At 51.3% G+C, this 21,968-nt stretch overlaps 1 protein-coding gene across 2 annotated transcripts in view; it reads left to right on the forward strand.

Moving 5' to 3' along the window:
* pde6d (phosphodiesterase 6D, cGMP-specific, rod, delta) overlaps positions 1-21,968 on the forward strand; it is a 70,836-nt gene that overhangs the window by 35,862 nt on the left and 13,006 nt on the right. For both annotated transcript variants that reach the window (XM_038815833.1, XM_038815834.1), the window contains exon 3: positions 6,559-6,684. In XM_038815833.1, coding sequence (XP_038671761.1) covers positions 6,559-6,684 — 126 coding nt within the window. The remainder of the gene's footprint in view (positions 1-6,558; positions 6,685-21,968) is intronic.

The following is a 21,968-nucleotide window of genomic DNA, read 5'->3' on the forward strand; positions in this document are numbered from 1 at the left end:
ACGTTGCGGTATTACAATTAACTAAAGGTAACTACAAAGACATGTTGGGAGAGCTGGCCAGAGTTGATTGGAAGCGGAGCCTAGCAGGGAAGACAGGGGAACAGCAATGGCAGGGGTTTTGTGGAATTATTTGGGAGACATAACAAATTCAAGGAGGAGGAAATATGCTAAGGGAAGGATGCGGCATCCACAGCTGATGAGGGAAGTCAAGGACAGCATAAAAGCAAAAGAAAAATCATACAAGGTAACGAGGATTAGTGGAAAGCCAGAGGATTGGGAACCCTTTAAAAGTGAGCAGAGGGCAACTAAAAAAAGCAATGGCGGGGGAGGGGCGGTGGAGAAGATGAAACATGAGTGTAAGCTAGCTAGTTTTTTTCAATATATAAAAGACAAGAGAGAGGCAAGAATAGACATTGGACCACTGGAAAATGAGGCTGCAAAAATGGTAATAGGAAACAAAGAGATGGCAGAGGAACTGAATAGTTACTTAGCATCAGTCTTCACGGTGAAAGGCACCAGTGGGATACCAGAACTCCAGGAGAATTGGGGCAGACGTGAATGTACTGGGCCATCACTGAGGAGAAGGTTCTATCCAGGGGAACAGAAAGGTCTGAAGGTGGATAAATCACCTGGACCAAATAGACTACACCCCAGAGTTCTAAAGGAGATAGCTGAGGAGATATTGGTGGTGATCTTTCAGGAATTACTGGAGGCAGAGGAAGGGTCGCAGAGAACTGTAAAATGGCTCATGTAACACCCCTGTTTAAGAAGGGAGGCAGAAGACAGAAAATTATAGGCCGGTTCGCCTGACTTTGGTCATTGGTAAGATTTTAGAGTCCATTATTAAAAATGAGATTGTTGAGTACTTGGAAGTGAATCATAAAATAGGACTGAGTCAGCACGTCTTCGTCGAGGGAGGTCATATCTGACAATTTTGTTGGAATTCTTTGAGGAGGTAACAAGGAAGTTAAACAAAGAAGAACCATTGGTCTCTGACAAAGTGCCGTATAGGAGATTGTTAAATTAGTTAAGAGCCCATGCTGATAAGGGTGGGATTCTGGCATGCATAGAGGATTGGCTGACTCGCAGAAGGCAGAAAGTGGGATAAAGGGTTTTTTTTCAGGATGGCAGCCGGTGACTAGTGGTGTGCCTCAGGTGTCAGTGTTGGGACCACAACTTTTCATGATATACATATCTGTAAGAAGGAACTGAAGGCACCATTTCCAAGTTTGCAGATGATACCTGGAGGCAGTGGAGGGGGGGGGGGGGATTATTTTGTTTAAGGCTCGTGCGGATCGGGAGGAGGGAGGAACAGGACCATCTCGTGAGTGAGGTAGTGGAGGTGGACATAGAATATTCGAGGGTGCACACTGTGGAGGGATTGGCGGGGAGGAAAAGGTTGCAGGAGTAGTTTGACAGGCTAACGAAGGGGCGGTAGGGGGAACTGTGTAGGGCAAGAGGGGTGCAATATGAGTATGGGGAGATGGCGAACTGCATGTGGAGGCAGGCTGCGTCTAGGGAAACATTGAAGATACGGGCTGGCGATGTGGTGCCGGAGATAGGGACGATAAACAAGACATTTAGGGAGTACTACCAGGGACTTTACGAGACCGAGAGGGGAACATGGGACGGTTTCTGGATGAGCTGGAATTTCCGCAGGTGGAGGAAGCAAAGAGGCAGGCTTTGAAGGAGCCCCGAGGGTTGAGGGAGATGCTGGATAGTATCAGGGGTATGAAGTCGGGAAGGCCCCTGGACTGGATGGGTACCCGGCGGAATTTTATAAGGGATTTGTGACGGGCCTGGCACCACATCTGTTGGGGGCATTTAATGAAGCACTGCAGAAGGATTTGCCGGAGACGATGATTAAGGCTGTAATCACACCAATCTAGAAAAAGGGGGAGGACCCGGTGGAATGTGGTTCGTATAGACCCATATTACTATTGAACGTGGATGTGAAAGTATTGTGAAAGTTGTTGGTGGGGAGGATGGAGGATTGTGTCCCGGGGGTGGTTGCAGAAGATCAAACAGGCTTCGTGAAGGGCAGGCAGCTCGCGAGTAATATACGTTGAATGTGGTGATGAAACTGTCAGGGGCTCTGGTACCGGAGCTGGTGGTGTCCATGGACACGGAGAAGGCATTTGATCGGGTGGAGTGGCGGTACTTGTTCGAGGTTTCGGGAAGGTTTGGGTTTGGGCCGAGATTTGTGGCATTGATGCAGTTGCTGTGTGTGGCACCAAGAGCGAGGGTGAGGACAAATGATATGAGCTAACGAAGCTTTGATTTACACAAGGTACGAGGCAGGGGTGCCTGCTGTTGCCTTTGCTGTTTGCAGTTGGCCATTGAGCCGTTGGCGATGGCTCTCAGGGAGGTAAGCGGACTGGTGGGGGATTATGAGGGGACAGAGGGAGCATCGGGTGTTGCTCAATGCCGAGGGACCTCTTGCTGTATGTTTCAGATCTGTTGGAGAGTATGGGAAGGATTATGGGCCGACTGGGGAGAGTTGGAGGATTCTCTGGGTACAAACTGAATGTCAGGAAAAACGAGGTATTCCCGGTGAATGAGCTGAGACAGGGGGCTAATTTAGAGGGGATGCCATTTATGGTAGCGAGGGATAGGTTTAGGTACATGGGAATTCAGATGGCGAGGGAATGGATGGGGCTCCATAAGTGGAACTAAACGAAGCTAATGGAGGAGGCCAGGGAGGATCTTAAGAGGTGGGATACACTGTACTTAACGTTGGCGGGGAGGGTCCAAGTGGTGACAATGAATATTCTGTCGAGGTTTTTGTTTATCTTTCCGGCTCTCCCGATCTTTATACCAAAGGCCTTTTTTTCGGAAAGTGGGCACGGTCATTTCAGACTTTGCATGGGCGGGGAAAGTGCCGAGAACGGGAGGACCCTGCTACAGAGACAGAGGCAGCAGGGGGGTTGGCGTTGCCAAACTTGCTTCATTATTATTGGGCGGTGAATGTGGACAAGGTGCAACGGTGGTGGGAAGGAGAAGAGGTAGAGTGGGTTAGGATGGAGGAGGAATCTTAAGGCCAGCACGGTAGCATTGTGGATAGCACAATTGCTTCACCGCTCCAGGGTCCCAGGTTCGATTCTGGCTTGGGTCACTGTCTGTGCGGAGTCTGCACATCCTCCCTGTGTGTGCGTGGGTTTCCTCCGGGTGCTCCGGTTTCCTCCCACAGTCCAAAGATGTGCAGGTTAGGTGGATTGGCCATGATAAATTGCCATTGGTGTCAAAAATTACCCTTAGTGTTGGCTGAGGTTACTTGGTTATGGGGTTAGGGTGGAGGTGTTGACCTTGGGTAGGGTGCTCTTTCCAAGAGCTGGTGCAGACTCAATGGGCCGAATGGCGTCCTTCTGCATTGTAAATTCTAATTCTAAAATAAAAATTCTTGTCAGAGATCTAGTTTGAGGGCTATGGTGATGGCAGCATTGCCAATGGCTCCAAGTAGATATTCAGAGAGTCCAGTGGTGTACCCCACGGTGAAGATATGGAATCAGTTGAGGGGCATTTTTGGGTGGAAGGGATGTCGGTGCTAACGCCGCTGTGCGAGAATCATGGGTTTGAGCCCGGGGTGGGGGGGGGGGGGGGGGGGGGGGGGGGGGGGTGGGGGTGTAGGAGGTGGAGGGAAGTGGGGCTAGTCAAGGTGAGGGGTTTGTATTTGGAGGAAGGGTTTGCCAGTCTGGAGGAGCTAAGGGAGAGGGTAAAGCTGCCGGGATGGAGTGAGTTCAGGTATCTGCAGGTTAGGGACTTTGCGCGAAAGGTCTGGAGGAGGTTCCCTAGGTTGCCGGGATATACCCTGTTGCAGCGACTGCTGCTTCCGGATGTGGAAGTGGAGGGAAGAATTGGGGATATATATAAGTGGCTGGGGGAGCAGGGAGGCGAGTGGGTGGTGATGATCAGATAGAAATGGGAGGAGGAGTTTGAGGGGTGATCAATTGGGGAGTATGAAGCGAGGCACTTCATAGGGTAAGCGGGACCTCCTCTTGTGCAAGGATGAGCCTGATACAGTTTAAGGTGGTGCACAGGGTGCACATGACTTGGGTGCAAATGAGTGGGCCAATATTTGTATATTTTATACCAAAAACCCAAACTTTATTTTTACCTTCAAACAAATATGATTTACTGTCTTTATACGTAGTATTTAACAGCATCAGAGAGGAAGGGCGAGGGGTTTTGTTGGTTTTAGTAGCATTGCTGTGTGGGTTGGTAATAGTTTACTCATGAACCATTTTTACGCAAAAAGAATCCAAAATTCATCTTCTCTTCCGCTCCTTTGTTTTCCCTTAACCACTGCAATTAGATAATAGCTAGCACAGTTATATAATTAAATGTTTCTGTTTTTAATTTTATTCAGTTCTAATGTGGTGCACCCAAAGTCACCCAGTCACTCTGCCACAGGGGAACCACAGGGAAAAACAGCTGTCAACCTAAAATAACCTTTTAGAATGTTAGGTGCAAAAAAATGCATCGACTGTGATTCCCAGTATGCGATACATTCTAGTAGTCTGTGTACGGAGTAAGAGTTTTCAATTATGACCCAGGAAGAACCAGTGGTAATTTAAATATAGGGCAAAAAAGATACAAAGCAGGTGGTAGGTGGGGATGCAAGGGCTGCTTCCAGGAATGACATCAAGCCAAAAAACAACTGGCATAACCTCAAAATGGCACTGCCTTATTACCACACACCCTTTCACTGATGCTCTCCTGAGGCAGTGAATTGAAAGGAAGATGGTTCAACCACTGCTGCAGGTTATGAGTGAGCTATTGATATGCTAATACCTAGGTGAGAACTTGGATCTATGCTCTTCCTGGTGCTGAAACTGGACTGAAACAGAGCATACTAATCTGAATATGCTGTCCTCTCTGGTGCAGATAACTCACACACTTTCTGTACATATATTTATTTATTTATAGCAAATTATTCAAGAATGACATAATGGGAGCAGAGGAGTCTCTGAATGAGCAGGTTACTAAACAGTGCAAGTAAGGAGCAGTGAACACCCAACAACTGGGTGGAAAATTTAAGTTTGTTCCTTTGAGAAGGCAAACAGCAGTAACAGGAGTCTCGCTGTGCATCTCAGGGTAGCGGTAATGGGGGAGGGCAATACAGACTGCAGCAGGAGGTCCAGCGTCAGGAAACAGGACCTGGCACGGAATTGGAAGTGAAACTGGAGGCAGAGAAAAGTCATTGTGAAACACCAGGGTGGGCAGGAGTTTTTTTTTTTCAAAGGGAAGCAAGATGAAGTTAAAATTTTGCCAGGGCAGCACGATGGCACAGTGGGTTAGCTCTGCTGCCTCCAGGTACCAAGGTCCAAGGTTCGATCCCAGCTCTGGGTCACTGTCCGTATGGAGTTTGCACATTTTCCCCATGTTTGCGTGGGTTTCACCCCCAACAACCCAAAGATGTGCAGGCTAGGTGGATTGGCCATGCTAAATTGCCGTGTAATTGGAAAAAATTAATTGGGTATTCTAAACTTTTTAAAAAAGAATTTCACCTGCTTTGAGTTATTACAAACCAGATAGACTGTGTACTCAGTGCTTGTGGATCCCAATTGTCCTCTTAATTATCCCAGATCTCTGGTCATGCTCTAGTGTTCCATAAGGTTTTGCAAAAAGGTTTGCAGTTCTCCCCCTTAGAATGCTAAACCATGGGACCCATTGTCAAAAATACTTCTAAATAATAAAGTATCAAACCAAGGAAGCATATTTGCCTAAGAAACTGATAATGGTGACTGGCCTATTTCTTCATTCAGAGTTGCTCTAACGCTGGAATGAAATTCCATTCTAGTGCTGGCAGGCCATTGACCTTCTTCCAGGTTTTCTGTTTCCTCACCCACACCATCCTGATATAGCAGTGATTCTGATGATATTTCTTGGTGTAATACCCTTGCTCTTCTAAAACATCTGACTGATTGTGAGCAGTGCTATCGGTGATCTTTTAGTGAAGCCAGTAGTCCTAGGTGATCGGGGGGCACCTGGGTGATCGAGCTCTGGGCAGGGTAGTACCCTGGCACCCCCGATGCAACATGGCACTGCCAGCCTGGAACCTGGCAGTGCCACTCTGGCCCAGGATGCCCTGCCCTAATGAGGTGGGATGCTAACTGGTAAGTTGGGCTGTTTTTGGGGTGGGGGGGTGGGGGGGGGGGGGGGGGCCTCTGGAGATTGAGGCAATATTTAAATATGGTACCCCGATCTCTTCCTGCACTGGCGACCGGAGCTCCTTAGTGAAGAAAATGGGATTAAGTGCGGTTCCTCGCCAAAGCCCAGAAATGAAGCAGAGTCCCTTTTAATAGTGGTGTCATTCTCGATGCTGCCTGCGCTGGGAAACACTTGGCTAAACATGCCGACACGGAACTCTATTTAATTTCCGTTTAATCATGCCCTTGTGTTTCTTTTAGTTCCCATTGTAATTTGGTTTCTGTGCTGATTTGTTTCCTTTTCTTTCTCCACCAAAAATGAAGGATTTGAATTCCTCATAGTTCTAATGTTGTTAAATAGTTTAGAATGGAAAATAATGGAAAAATCTCCATTTTTATTTCTTTGCAGCTCGAGTTCCTAAAAAGATCCTGAAATGCAAAGCTGTTTCCAGAGAACTAAACTTTTCCTCATCCGAACAGATGGAAAAATTTAGGCTAGAACAAAAAGTTTTCTTCAAAGGCCAATGCTTAGAAGGTGATTATCTTGTATTTCATAGTGTCACTGTTGCATTATATTGCATGAAAAGATTATACAAATAGTCAGTAATTCATGTAATAATCATAATTTGTCCAGATGTAGTAGAAAAACATTGGTAAACAAATGTTTGTGTTTAGTAATTTTTCATCCACCTCATAGTTTATGGTGAAATGTTTTTTAAATTTCTTATTTAAGCATGCATATTATTGGAGGAGCAGAAAGTACATGTCAGTGTAAATGTTCAGATACTTACATTAATAACCTAGGCAGGTTAGAAAATGAGAAACAGTGCACAAATATTTAAGAGTTTAGCTTATTAAACAAGGGCTGTGAACCACAATTTTTGCTACATCCTCAGCAAACCGATATACTGTCATTACACTGCAACTTATTGTGCATTGAGATGGATAGCAAACTGGTTGATAGACAGGAAACAAAAACAAAGAGTAGGAATAAATGGGTCTTTGTCCGAATAACTAGCACGGATCGGGGCTAAGACCCCAGCTATTCACAATATATGTTAATGATTTAGATGAGGGAACTGAATGTAATATCCGAAAATTTGCAGATGAAGCAAAGCTGGGAGGAAGGGGGAGCTGCAAGAAGGACTCGGGGATACTTCAGTGTGATTTGAACAAGCTGAGTGAGTGGGAAAATGCATGGCAGATGTGAATAAATGAGGTTTCTCCACTTTGGTAACAAAAACAAGAAGGCAAATCATTATTTGAATGGCTATAAATTGAGAGAGGAGAATGTGCAATAAGTCCTGGGTGTCCTTGTACACTAGTCGCTGAAGGTAAGCATGCAGGTGCAGCGGGCTGGAAACAAAGCAAATGGTACATTGGCCTTCATTGCAAGAGGATTTGAGTAGAGCAACAGGGATGTCTTGCTCCAATTATACAGGGCCTTGGTGAGTCCACACCCAGAATATTGCATGTAGTTTAGTTCTCCGTATCTGAGGAAGACCGCTATCGAGCTATTCCTGCTATCGAGGGATACAGCGAAGGTTTAACCAAACTGATTCCTGGGATGGTGGGATTTTCTTCGCTGGTGTTTTTTTTTAAATGAGAGGGGATCTCATAGAAACCTATAAAATTCTAGTCGGTTGAGACAGGAAAGATGCAAGAAGGATATTCCCGGTGGTACATGGATGTCCAAAACCAGGGGTTATAATAAAAGGATACGGGATAAGCCTTTTCGAACTGAGATGAGGAGAAATTTCTTCACCAAGAGAGTGGTATGCCTGTGGAATTCACTACCACAGGAAGCAATTGAGACCAAAAGATTGGGGGCTGGATTCTACGTCCCGCCACATTTCTGTCCAGACCCGCCAGTGAGATTTTCCGTTACGCTGGCCGGTCAATGGGGTTTCCTGTTGTGGGGCAGCCCCACGCTGTCGGAAAACCCCCCGGGCGCCAGCAAAACAGAAAATCCCGTCGGCAGAGAATCCCGCCCGGTATATTTTCAAGAAGGAGTTAGATATAGGGTGCGATTCTCCGCAATCACGATGGGTGGGAGAATAGCGGGCCGCGCCGCTTTTTCCCGCGACGCCGGTCCGACGCGCTCCCGCTATTCCCCCCACCGGCCAAATGTCCGTGGTCGGCATACCCGTGGAAATCCATGGAGAGTCGCCCGACGGAGGCACAATGACGACTCTCCAGCACCCCCGCTATTCTCCGGCCCGGATGGGCCGAAGCCCCGTGTCACATTTTGTTTCAAGGCCTGGTCCGAAACCGTTTCACCCATTGCCTCGACCGCGGATGCCACCCGTGCGGTGTCGGCCTGGGTGGCTGCCATGAGCGGCACCACTCCCTGCTCCTGGACGCGGTGTGACTCCTCTAACTGCATCTGCAGCTGCTGGAAGACGGCCCTCATCCCCTCATTGTGTCCCTGGGTTTCAAAATGCATCGGCTTTCCGGGTGGGTCGAGAAAATCCAGGAACCCGGGAAATGTCTGGAAGCCAGCTGAATGCTGGACCTGGCCTGCCCTCCGACAGTCCGGGCCCTCGTCTGCTCCGACCTCCACCTGCTGTACCTGCTCAGCAGTGTGGTGCACACCAGACTGTGACCCAGGAGCCTCATCACTTAATTGCCCAATCGAGGTGAGTGTCTCTGGGATGGTGGATGGTGTGGGAGACAGCAGTGCCGCACGGTCTAGGTCCTCGTCCGTCACTATGTCTGAGGGGTCATCGTCCCATTCATTTCTGGCGGCAGGCTGCACGCGGCCCATGTACTCTTCTCCCTCATTTGACCCTGCTGACTGTGTCGCCGTGTGTGCGTCCTGCTTGAAGGTCCCGGGTTGGGAGGATGGCCCTCCTGGCTGACGTCCTGCCACCCTCTGGTCTGCGGCCCTGGGTGCGGTGGTGTTGGCGGTTCTCCGGCTGCGTGTGGCATCAGACGTCCCTGGATGTTCGTCAGCACGCCCTAGGGAACAGAATAAGACGGGGTTAGTTAGACACGTTCGGCCGGCCGTTGGATGGTCCAGTGGGCTGAGTGTGAGGGCAGAGAGGATTGGGGGGGTCCAGTGGGCTGAGTGTGAGGGCAGAGAGGATGGGGGGGTCCAGTGGGCTGAGTGTGAGGGCAGAGAGGATGGGGGGGTCCAGTGGGCTGAGTGTGAGGGCAGAGAGGATGGGGGGGGTCCAGTGGGCTGAGTGTGAGGGCAGAGAGGATGGGGGGGGTCCAGTGGGCTGAGTGTGAGGGCAGAGAGGATGGGGGGGTCCAGTGGGCTGAGTGTGAGGGCAGAGAGGATGGGGGGGTCCAGTGGGCTGAGTGTGAGGGCAGAGAGGAAGGGCTGGGGGGGGGGTTGTTATGCAGGGTTGTCTCACTTGGTTCTGCACCGCCAACCTCGCATTGCGCCGACCTCTCGGGTGGCAGATCCCCCAGCAAGGTCCAGTGCCCTCTGCTCAAAGGTGGTCAGGGGGTGCATTATGGGAGAACCCCCTCCGGTCTTGTTACGCTCCCGGTTGTTGTGAGCAGTCTTGTCCTGTTGGGGGGGGGCATAGATAGATCATTACAATTCGGCAGGTATCAGCAGGCCGTTCAGATATTGGCACAGGTTGGGGGGAAAGTTGCAGTTAAACCATGGTATATCTCCAGTGGGTCGCAGTGCTCATGTGGGTCTGTGACAACTTTGGTAACCACCCTCCACTCACTCTCGCCCCCCCCCCCCTCGTGCCCGGCGGGGGAGGTGGGTGATGAGGGACTGGGGGGGGGGGGGTGGTTTTTGTGACCCAGGGGCACCCTCTTGGCACTTACCCTGGCAGCCCTGGTGAGGTCGTGAAGCTTCTTCCGGCACTACTCGCCAGACCGAGGGGTGTGCCCCACAGCACTCACTGCCATGCCCACCTCACGCCAGGCCCATTGCACGACACTGGCAGGGTGGCTTTGCCCTTTTCTAGGGCAGATGATGCTCCTCCGCTGCTCCACGGCATATAGGAGGGTCTCCATGTCACTTTCGGTGAACCTCGGCGCGGCCCTCCGTGGCTCCGTCATCCTCAGTCTGCTGACCTGGTCGCCCGCGCCTTTTCACGACGCGGAGCGGCGTCTCACCGACGTCATTCGGGCGTAGCACCATTCTGGCGTCATCGCCCACGTGATTCCCGTGGCCCCGTTCCTAGCCCATTTCCGGGGCCTGAATCGTTCGGGAATGGGGCCGTGGGGAGCCGTTGTGAAACTCGGCCGAGTTCACGACGGCTTTGCCGATTTTTTCCGGTTGGGGAGAATTCCGCCCATAGCTCTTGGGGCTAAACGGATCAAAAAATATGGGGAAAGCAGGAATAGGTTACTGAGTTGGATCATCAGCCATCATCATATTGAGTGGCGGAGCAGGCTCAAGGGCTGCATGGCCTAATTCTACTCCTATTTTCTATGTTTCTATACAACTTCAGGGGAAATAGCACTGAAAATCTAAAGCTTTTGTCGCTATGCAGGAGAGACTTGACTTGATAGCTGTTTATGTTATTCATGTTCAATCTACATTGAACCAATATTGTATTGTCTTGCTTTTTGTTCTGCATTTCATGGCTTCGGATAGCCAGTCACATTCAGACATTTTAAGAGCCAAAATACAACAAAGAAATACGATATTCTCTGTTTATTATGTGCCTGCCTTGGAATTTTCTCCTTACCTGTTAATTCTTAGCACTTGTCACTGTAGGCTGGGTCACTAACCGCCTAAAATTGGTGAAAATACGCAGTAAGCCATTTCTAAAGAGGAAAGCTATAATGAAGTTTCAAGTATGTACCTGACTTCAAAGCTGTACAGATGCTATATGACACACTATTTACTTTTTTAATTTAACTAAACAAGATGCTACTTTCATACTCTTACAAACTTATAAAATTAGGGATGGGAAAAGGTCATTTAACTCATTAAGCCAGCCCTATTCAGAAATGATATAGCTACTGTGATGTAATCCATGTTTTTAAACTTGTATTTTTTTGAGAGAGACCCAAATTGAAAAGGGAAACCGAGAAAAGAATTTGACCCTTCCAGTTTCTGAGAATGAAACTGAGATCGAAACACTGAAACTGGTTGAAATCATATAAAAGAACACATCATGATCCCAGTGGTGCAGTCGAGGCTGAAGAAGACCGATTAGATCCGGGCACTGAGAATAGGCAAACATACAATTGCTGCAGCTGTTTCTGTTACTTAAAGATAACATTGGTGGATCTATACCATCCAGACCGTCGTAAGCAGGGTTGAGGTGGTTCTTTAGATGGGTACCATTTCTGGTGAAGACCACGCCCTTGGATCTTGGGTTAGTTGTGTGCTGTTGTCGGCTGGGATCAGGATAAATGCAAGAAGAGTGAGCCAAGACAGGGCTTTGCCTGAAATTGATGACTTGTATGCTGAATTGATTGTTGAGCCAATTTGTAATATCGGTCTTTTTCATATCTACCGTCAAATGTGTAATTTATAATCAACCTCAATTTGCCTGTTAATTCATGTTTAAATTATGTTGATTCTGGGTTTTAGAGTATAAGATAGATTTGCTTGACTCTTGTACAGTAAAAATTCCTTTTGTTTCAAACCATGAAATCTGGTGACTTCATTCTTTCTGTAAATAACTGGGGTTTCTGATTTCTTGGTTTAAGGAAGGGTTTAGGCGAGGGAGGTGGAGGAGCGAGCTGGTGGGCGAGGGAGGTGGTGGAGCATGGGGATGAGGGAGGCGGAGGAGCGAGGGGGGGTGAGGGAGGCGGAGGAGCGATTTCCGGCATCAATTCCGTTGCCATGCTCTGGTCCCTCGCTGGCGGCATTATCAAAGTTTGTGCCCTGTGCCGGCGCGGCCGTGCAAAACCGTCATTTGCATGGATTTCAATATCATTAGCGGGTTGGGCACTTCATGCTCCACCCCTCCGTGATGCTCCACCAGTGTGCAGGTTGGTGCAAGTATTTACAAGTGAGACCAGAGCGCCATGGCTGTTAAAGGGGAGCAGGCGGCTAAACAAACACTCAAAGATTGTCGAACTTGCTGGGGGTGGCGCGGGGGGGGGGGGATCGGGGTGGCCTGGCTCAGATCGCCGTTGCTTTGATGCTACTTACAGGCTCCTTGCTGCTCACACTGCTGACTGCTCACCGTGTCCTGTGAATGTTCAGAGATCATCTGATGATGTGGGAGCCCACCCAGGCCACCCCTGTGGAAGCCCTCATACCCCAGCAGTGTCATCAAGGGGGTGGGGGTGGCCCTGTTCAATCAGTGGCCCAACAGCTGTTGGCACTTGAAGTTGTAATCACCAAGAAATCTACCCCTAAACCAAAAAAGGGGTCAAGACATTCTATATGGTGAACAGGGACTCCCTTGAGTCCCTGACTCCTCGGCCGACTTAGGTGGGTGCTATTCGGGTCAAACTAATATTTCAAGTTAGTCACTGGTATAACCCATATCTTCCTCAAAGATTTTGTTTACTTATCACTCAGTAGCTCTACTCACGGGTCAGGCTTTTATAAGTAAAGTAAACTTTTTTTTTTATAAATTTAGATTACCCAATTATTTTTTCCAATTAAAGGGCAATTTAGCGTGGCCAATCCACCTAACCTGCACATTTTTTTTGGGTTGTGGGGGCGAAACCCACGCAGACACGGGGAGAATGTGCAAACTGCACACGGACAGTGACCCAGGGCCGGGATTGAACCTGGGACCTCAGCGCCGTGAGGCGGTTGTGCTAACCACTAGGCCACCGTGCTGCCCTTAAAGTAAACTTTTTGATATTAACTCTTTCAGGTTATCAACTTAACTTAACTTTATTTTCAAATTAAAAGATTAAAACTACTTTTAATAAAGGATATAAAAGATCTTTTCTTTGGAAGCTTTAGGCCAGTTGTAAGACCTTCAGGTCTTCCTTGTCAATTATTATTGTTTTAATTTTGGGTCTTCTGATGTATTTTCTGGGCTGCTTGGTTTTTAAAAGTGAGCCTCACAGCCTTTTCTCCTTCCTCCTTCCAGCTCTTTATTTATTTATGACCTTGTTCTTTGTCGCTGCTGGCTCCTTGTCCGCTTTGTGGAGCCGTCCGCCCAGCCTCCGCACGCCGTTGGCTTTTTTGTTTATTCTGCTCCGGTTGTCGGCTGCCTTCCTCTCCGGCTGCCTTTCTCCAACTCACTTCTAACTGCTTTTTCAACTGCCTTCCAACTGCCGTTTCATTTAAAAATAACGGCTGTCGCGCTCCCAACCGCCGCTTCTCCCTGAAAAGCAACGGCCCCCGCGAGTCCCAGCAAGCGCCTCGCGCTTGCCCAACATCGGTTCCCCAAAGAAAAATCCCAGGTCAACATTCATGGCCCAAATGCCACATTTTTTCATTACACAAGCCTTCGAAACACTGCCCCATTGCAGAGGAAGCAGGGGATTAGCAGAGCTTACCCTGTACCGTGGCCTACTGAACCCTCTCTGGTTCTCTGCCCCTCTCAGGGCAGCGGCCTCACTAGTGACCCCCACCCCTCAGGATCTCGAACTATCTCCGCCTGGTGAGGTTGGTAGCACTGACTACCTCTGCCACCTCTTCCCAGGCACTGTTTAGCAGGGCAGGCTTGATTCTGTGGCCCATCCTCTTCCCCAGGATGTCCCTACTCTCCTCACTGGTATCAAGCAGTGGGTCCACTAAAAACTCCCAAAATTTGGGGGGCAGGGGCAGGTCTTCTCTGAGCCATCTTCATGGCTGCAATGAGTGTGTGGTGAATGGAGCGCTTAAAAACAGTACCAGCTGTCAGGCTCTTAAGTGCTAATTCCGGCCCCAGTAGTTACGCCGCTTGCTGAGCCGGGAATTGTTTTTAATTCGCGCAGGCAGAGTGCTGGCCCATTTGCATGTCCTGAATCTCAGAATGATTAGCGCCCCCAACCGAAATGCGAATCACACGTTATTCATTCCTGACGGGAACACTTATTCTCCCAAATGGAGATTTCCGGTCATTGTATTGCCAGCAATACAACTCGGAATCTCACTTGCTTTGTAACATTTTGTACATGCATGCGGGGAACTTTCCAAATCAATAAGCCAAAAACTGTACTTGCTGATAACAAAGGAAATCTGTCACATATTGGTACGGTTCCCTTTGTTAATTGAATCAGTTTACTATGTATTAATTTGGTTCAAAGCCCAACTTTTGTACTGATTTTTATCATCTACAATCTTGAGAATTGTACTATTTAATGCCTTCCTCCAAACTATAATGTTAATGAGTAGCATTGGTTCAGAACCTGAGCCCTTCAGGTTTCCAAACCTACTCTCAGACCTCTGTGAGAAGGCTCTTTTTCATTCTTTTTACCAATTTTATATTCTCTATGGATGCGAGCAAGGACATGTCTTAGTCTGGGTCTTGGGATAATCTTACATGCTTTCAGTAAATCTAAGTTAATTGCAATAATATTCTCAATTCTTCAAGCAACCAACTTTATGCACTGAAACAAATAGGCTATCATTGGTATCACTGGCCACCTTCCTTTTCTAAGAATTCCTTCTTCATAAACCACGGGTGGCACACAGCACCAGGGGCCTTGGGTGACTGTGGAGAGTTTGTATGTTCTCCTGGTGTCTGCGGGGGTTTTCTCCAAGTGCGCCGGTTTCCTCTCACAATCCAAAAATGTATTGGTTAGGTTGTTTAGCCATGCTAAATTGTCCCTTAATGTCCACAACATTAGGTGAAATTACAGGAATAAGTTGGGGTGCTCTTTCAAAGGGTTGGTGCAAACTTGATGGGCTGAATGACCTCCCTCTGCACTATAGGGATTCATTGATTCTATGAAATCTAAGCCAGGTCGATAATTATTTCTGGCAAATGAAATTGACATGTTAAATGTGTACGGTTTGCACATCATCAGTCTTCATGAAAGGTCACTGACCTGAAACATTAACCCTGTTTCTCTGTCCACAGATGCTGCCAACCAGCTGAGTATTTCCAGCATTGTCTATTATTTCTGAGTTACAGCAGCTGCAGTATTTGCTTTTGTATCTCTGGGAGGATTCTGCTTGATTAAATTCCTAGACGTTTAGAGGGAGTGATATCCTCTCCAGTGAAAGGCTATGAAAATCCTTACTGTATGTCAACAAAAAAAACATTTGACAGTGTTTTTCCAGAAAGGCATCTACTTAAGCGTAAGGTGACTGAGATTTGAAATTAGAATCTGGGATAAGAAATTAGCTGAATGGTAAACTCAGGGAAGAGATGGGAGGGTAACGTGGCGAGTGCTGAGTGAAACATCTAAAGGAATAGTTTTTGGTAATCTACTGTTTGGAATTTACCGAAGCAACTTATTTCAGAAGCTTAATGGAAATGTTTAAATATACAAACAAACTGGAATGGAGGTGAGGTCATGAGAGCAGCCAACTCTTTTCCCAAAAAAAAGGAACACAGGATTCTCAAAACAAATTGCTTTAAATATATAAATTATAAATGGAAAGATTTATGATCAATAAAATTGAACATGCATGCAAGATTAAACATTGGGTGGACGTCCGGTGACGGTGGGCGGGAGGAAGCCGCACACTGGAGGGCTCCCGCTCGGGAACAGAAATTTCGGAGTTTTAACGCCCGGTTCCGGGGGCTGAAAAAGCTTTAAGAAGGCTCAGGGAGGAGAAATGTCCAAGTTTGGGACTAAAACGGCCATGAAAAAGGGGGTTAATAAAAGTCCGCCGTAGAGTGGAAAAGTCAGTGCAGGAACTGTAAGGAAAGCAGAGGCTGGAGCACCAGGGGAGGCCACATCGCTCACAGCAGAAGAAATGACCAAGATGGTATAGACTTGACTTCCGGGCGGCGAGCGAGGAGGTCGCAGGGAGAGGGGCTCCCGCAAGCGGTGGACAGCAGGAGGAACAGCCCCCCCCCCCCCCCCCCCCCCCCCCCGACAGGCCGGACGGCGGAGGAGCCGGAGCGGGAGCCGAGGAGACGGAGCCGAGGAGCCGGAGCGGAGGAGCCGAGGAGCCGGGGAGCCGAGGAGCCGGGGAGCCGAGGAGCCGAGGAGCCGGAGCGGAGGAGCCGGGGAGCCGAGGAGCCGAGGAGCCGAGGAGCCGGGGCGGAGGAGCCGAGGAGCCGAGGAGCCGGAGCGGGAGCCGAGGAGCCGGAGCCGAGGAGCCGGAGCGGGAGCGGAGGAGCCGGAGCGGAGGAGCCGGAGCGGCGACAGGGGGGCCCAACAGCAGCAGGTCCATCCCCTCTCCCTCCCCCCCCCCCCCCCCACGCGGGCCAGGAGCGGTGCGGCGGCGGCCCCTCTTCTCTCCCCCCCCCCCACGCGACCCAGGAGCGGTGCGGCGGCGGCGGCCCCTCTTCTCTCCCCCCCCCCCCCCCACGCGGGCCAGGAGCGGTGCGGCGGCGGCGGCCCCTCTTCTCTTTCCCCCCCCCCCCCCCCCACGCGGGCCAGGAGCGGTGCGGCGGCGGCGGCCCCTCTTCTCTCTCCCCCCCCCCCCCCCCCCCCCGCGGGCCAGGAGCGGTGCGGCGGCGGCGGCCCCTCTTCTCCCCCCCCCCCCCCCCCCCCCCCCCCAGCCAGCAGCGGGGACCCCCCCCCCCCAGCCAGCAGCGGGGACACAACCCCCCCCCCCCCCCCAGCCAGCAGCGGGGACACAACCCCCCCCCCCCCAGCCAGCAGCGGGGACACAACCCCCCCCCCCCCCCAGCCAGCAGCGGGGACACAACCCCCCCCCAGCCAGCAGCGGGGACCCCCCCCCCCCAACCAGCAGCGGGGACCCCCCCCCCCCCCAACCAGCAGCGACCACCCCCCCCCCCCCAACCAGCAGCGACCACCCCCCCCCCCCCCCCAACCAGCAGCGACCACCGGCCCACTCGCCCCTCCCCCCCCCCCCCCCAACTGCTGTGACCACCACGTGGCAAAGACAAAGGGACTCTCTCTCCTGGTTGAGTGGGGAAAAAAGAAAAAAGAGACTTGTATTTCTGTTCTTCCCAAAAGAAAACTGGTAAAGAGAAAAGGGGTAGGGGAAATAAATTTAAAAAAAAAAAAAATATATATATATATATATATATACATATATAGATATATAATAATAAATAAAATAAAAATAGGGTGCGGAAAAGGGGGAAAAAGAAGAACAAGGAGAGAAGAAAAGATGAAGGGGAAGGGGGAGAAAAAAGTGCCAGAAAGGAGCCAAGAGAAAGGGGGCACCGGAAGTAGACTGGGCAAAGGGAAAGCCAGCTCGGGCGAACGAGTCAACACGCGAAGCGGCGGGAAGGATGCTTCGCCGCATCCAGAAGAGCTGGACGGGCGGGCAACCTCTCCCCTGGGGTTAGAGGGGGGCGTGAATTGGAAGGAAGCCTTTGCCGAGGTGGTGAGGGAGCAGCTGCAGGCATTCAAGGCAGAGTTAAAAGCAGACGCAGAGGCCGCAGCACAGGCAGCAGCGACCAGGGCCATGTCAGGGGTGCAGCAGGTTCTGACCAGATTGGAGAAGAAAGTGGATGCCCAAGGGAAGATACTGGAAGCCCAAGGGAAGATACTGGAAGCCCAGGGGGCAACCATTAAAGAGCTGGAGAAGGCAGCGACTGACGCGAGCGACCGGGTCATATCCCTGGAGAGGGGAATGGTGAAACTGAGTGCAACACAGGGGAGCCTGAAGGGCAGGGTAGACGACCAGGAGATCAGCTCGAGAAGGCAAAATATCAAGATAGTGGGCCTGCCAGAGGGGATAGAGGGTAGAAATCCCACAACATTCGTGGCTGCGATGCTGGGCTCCTTAGTGGGGCGGGAAACTTTTCCCACCCCACCGGAAATGGACAGAGCTCATCGGTCACTGCGCCCGAAGCCCAAGGAAGGGGAAAAACCGAGAGCAGTTATAGCCAGACTGCACCGGTACCGGGATAGGGAGACAATCCTGCGCTGGGCCAAGGAGAATAGAGCCTGCAATTGGGACGGGCACGCCATCCGAATCTACGAGGATTTTGGAGCGGACATAGCTAAGAGACGGGCGGAGTTCAACAGAGCGAAAGCAGCTCTCTATAAGAACAAAGTACGTTTTGGTATGCTGTACCCAGCAAAACTCTGGGTCACATACCAACACAAGGAATATTTCTTTACAGCCCCTGCCGAGGCGAATAGATTCGTCGAGGAGCACGGGCTGGAAAAACGCCATGGGAAGTAGGGACGAGGGGCCCATGGCAAGGAGACACGTCATGCCGACGGGGGGGTGGGGAGGGGCGAGGCAAAGCCAGCCCCCTCCCCCCTGGCAGAAACACCCAGAACGGAAAACAACCCAATGCCCTAGGGCCCGCTCCAGGTGGGAGGCCAGGCCCCGGCACGAGGGAACGGGAGTACTGGAGAGGGGAGAGGGGAAGCGGGACAGCAACCTCCGAGAGGGGAGCCACCGTGCTAGCAGGAAAGCTAGCGAAGGGGGCGCGCAACAGAGCAGGGCCGCAGCGCACCCCCAACAGGGGGGAAGGCGCCAGGCAGGGGAGGGGGGGGATCACCCATCAAAGGTGGGAGAGCAAATGGGGACAGGAATGGGGGAGAGAGGGGCAATGGAGGGGTACACAGGGGTATCCCCGAAAGGGATAGAGCGGGGGGGGGGGGGGCACCCGGGGGGCGAGAGACCAGGGAGGGGAAACGCAGGGACGAAGGGACAAAAGAGGCCAGTAAGGGAATAGGGCCACAAAGTGCCACAGACAAGGGCTCGAAACAGGGAACTGCTGCAAGCACCCACCCAGTACGGTCTGTGGGTGAAGGGGGCCCCCCGGAGTGCAGGGGACTACCCGCGTGGCGGACACAAAGTGGACGGCCATGGCGGGTGTCCCCGGGACAAGGGGGAACCCCGGAGCGCAGGGACCCGACCGCATGGGGAGAGCAGTGATAGTGGACATCCTGGACGGCCCCCTAACATAGGGAAACCCCAGAGGGCAGGGGCGCGTCCACCGGACAAATATGGTTAACCCCACAGGAGCAAGGGGGCAGAAGCCCCCCACCAGAATAGTCACCTGGAACGTAAGGGGACTTAACGGCCCAGTGAAGAGATCTAGAGTCCTCACCCACCTTAGAAACATGAGGGCCGACATAGTCTTCCTCCAAGAGACGCACTTGAGGGAGCGGGACCAACTGCGGGTAAGAAAGGGCTGGGTGGGACAAACCTATCATTCCTGTTATGGGGCAAGGGCCAGGGGGGTGGCGATCCTGATTGGCAAGAGGACAATGTTTAGGGCGACAAAGACGGTTACGGACCCAGGGGGACGGTATGTCATGGTCAGCGGGGCCCTGGATGGGGCGCCGGTAGTTCTAGTTAACGTGTACGCGCCCAACTGGGACGACACGAGCTTCATCCAAAAGACCATGGCAGAAATCCCGGACATAGCGACGCACCGACTAATCATGGGGGGGGACTTCAACTGTGTACAGGACCCAACGACGGACAGATCAAACCCCAGAACGGGGAAAACCTCAAACATGGCAAGGGAACTCAGCCACTATATGGAGCAGATGGGAGCAGTAGACCCCTGGAGATTCGCCCACCCGGGGGAGAAAGAATTCTCTTTCTTCTCCCCAGTACACAACGTGTACACCAGAATTGACTTCTTTGTGGTGGGGAAAACGGTGCTTCCAGAGATAGACAAGGTGGAATACTCCGCAATTGTAATATCAGACCACGCTCCACACTACATGGATGTGCGGCTAGAGACGGGAAGGGCCCAGCGCCCCAAATGGAGGTTGGACGGTGCCTTACTAGCTGACAAGGCCTTCAGCGAAAGGATAGCGCAGGCCATAGCGGAGTACACTGAGATCAACCAAAACGGGGAGGTCTCACCCTCCACGTTCTGGGAAGCGCTTAAGGCCGTACTAAGAGGGGAAATCATAGCCTACAAAGCGCAAAGAGATAGGGAGGAAAGGGTGGCTAGGCAGAAGCTGGTCGACTCCATACTGGAGGTAGACCATAAATACTCCGAGGCCCCGACTGTAGAACTCCTGGCGGAGAGAAAAGAATTACAAAGGAACTTTGACCTGCTCTCCACCAGGAAAGCAGTACACCAACTCCGCCAGGCACGCGGGGCCCTATACGAACACGGAGACAAAGCCAGCCGCCTGTTGGCCCACCAGCTGAGAAAGCAGGCAGCCAGCAGAGAAATCGCGCAAATCAGAGATACCAGAGGCACGTTGGAAACAGAACCAGAGAAGATTAACAAAACCTTCAAGGCCTTCTACCAAGAGCTGTACACCTCAGAGCCCCCAACGGGGAAGGCTGGGATGAACCGGTTTCTTGACGGACTGAACATACCAGTTGTGGGAGAGGGCAGAAAACGGGATCTGGAAGCACCACTAGCACTGGGAGAGATCATGGACAGCATTAGCTCCATGCAGGCGGGGAAGGCGCCGGGACCGGACGGATTCCCGGCGGACTTCTACAAAAAATTTGCGACAGCGCTGGCCCCGCACATGCGGGAGATGTTCACAGACTCGCTAGCTAGGGGCACGTTGCCACCCACGTTAGCACAGGCCTCAATCTCGCTGATACCTAAGAAAGACAAAGACCCAACGGAATGTGGGTCATACAGACCCATATCTCTGCTGAATGCAGACGCCAAAATACTGGCCAAAATCCTAGCCAAAAGGCTAGAAGACTGTGTACCTGAGGTGGTCACAGAGGACCAGACGGGCTTTGTCAAAGGTAGACAGCTGACCGTGAACATCAGGCGCCTGCTGAACGTGATAATGACCCCCTCCGGGGAGAGAACACAAGAGGTGATCGTCTCCCTGGACGCAGAAAAGGCCTTCGACAGAGTCGAATGGAAATACCTCATAGAGGTACTGGAGCGGTTCGGGTTTGGAACAGGGTTCACCGCTTGGGTAAAGCTCCTGTACAACGCTCCCATGGCGAGTGTACAGACCAACAATACCAACTCCCAATACTTCCAGCTGCACAGGGGCACCAGACAAGGATGCCCACTGTCCCCGCTGCTGTTCGCACTAGCAATCGAACCGCTAGCAATCGCGCTCAGGGCAGCAAAAAATTGGAGGGGGATCCGAAGGGGAGGTAGAGAGCACAGAGTCTCACTCTATGCGGATGATCTGCTCCTCTATATCTCGGACCCACAAAGCAGCATGGACGGAATCATCGCGCTCCTGAAAGAGTTTGGAGCCTTCTCGGGCTACAAACTCAACATGAGCAAAAGTGAGATCTTCCCATTACACCCGCAAGGGGGGGGGGGGGGCAGCACTAAAGGGGCTGCCGTTCAAACAAGCCCGACATAAATTCCGCTACCTGGGGATCCAAATAGCCCATGACTGGAAAGGGATCCACAAATGGAACCTCACCAGCCTGACGGAGGAAGTTAAAAAGGACCTGCAAAGATGGAACACACTCCCGCTCTCCCTCGCGGGGAGAGTTCAGACGATCAAAATGAACGTACTGCCCAGGTTCCTCTTCCTGTTTAGATCCATTCCGATCTACATCCCCAAGGCCTTTTTCAAAGCGCTGGACAAACTCATCATGGCGTTCGTATGGGGGGGTAAAAATGCTAGGATCCCAAAGAAGGTCTTACAAAAAACAAAAACCAGGGGAGGGTTAGCCCTCCCGAATCTACAATTCTACCACTGGGCAGCAACAGCCGAGCGAGTAAGGGGATGGATCCAGGAGCCAGAAGCTGAGTGGGTGCGTGCGGAGGAGGCCTCCTGCATGGGAACCTCCCTCCGGGCCCTCGCCACGGCAGCACTCCCATCCCCACCCAAAAAACACTCCAGCAGCCCAGTGGTGACAGCCACCCTCCAATCCTGGAACCAACTGCGGCAGCAACTTGGCCTGACCAAAATGTCGAACAGGGCTCCCATCTGCAACAACCATAGGTTCAAACCAGCACTGACCGACGCCAC

This window comes from Scyliorhinus canicula, chromosome 13 (genome assembly GCF_902713615.1).
Source record: "Scyliorhinus canicula chromosome 13, sScyCan1.1, whole genome shotgun sequence".
In the NCBI taxonomy this organism is placed as follows: Eukaryota; Metazoa; Chordata; class Chondrichthyes; order Carcharhiniformes; family Scyliorhinidae; genus Scyliorhinus; species Scyliorhinus canicula.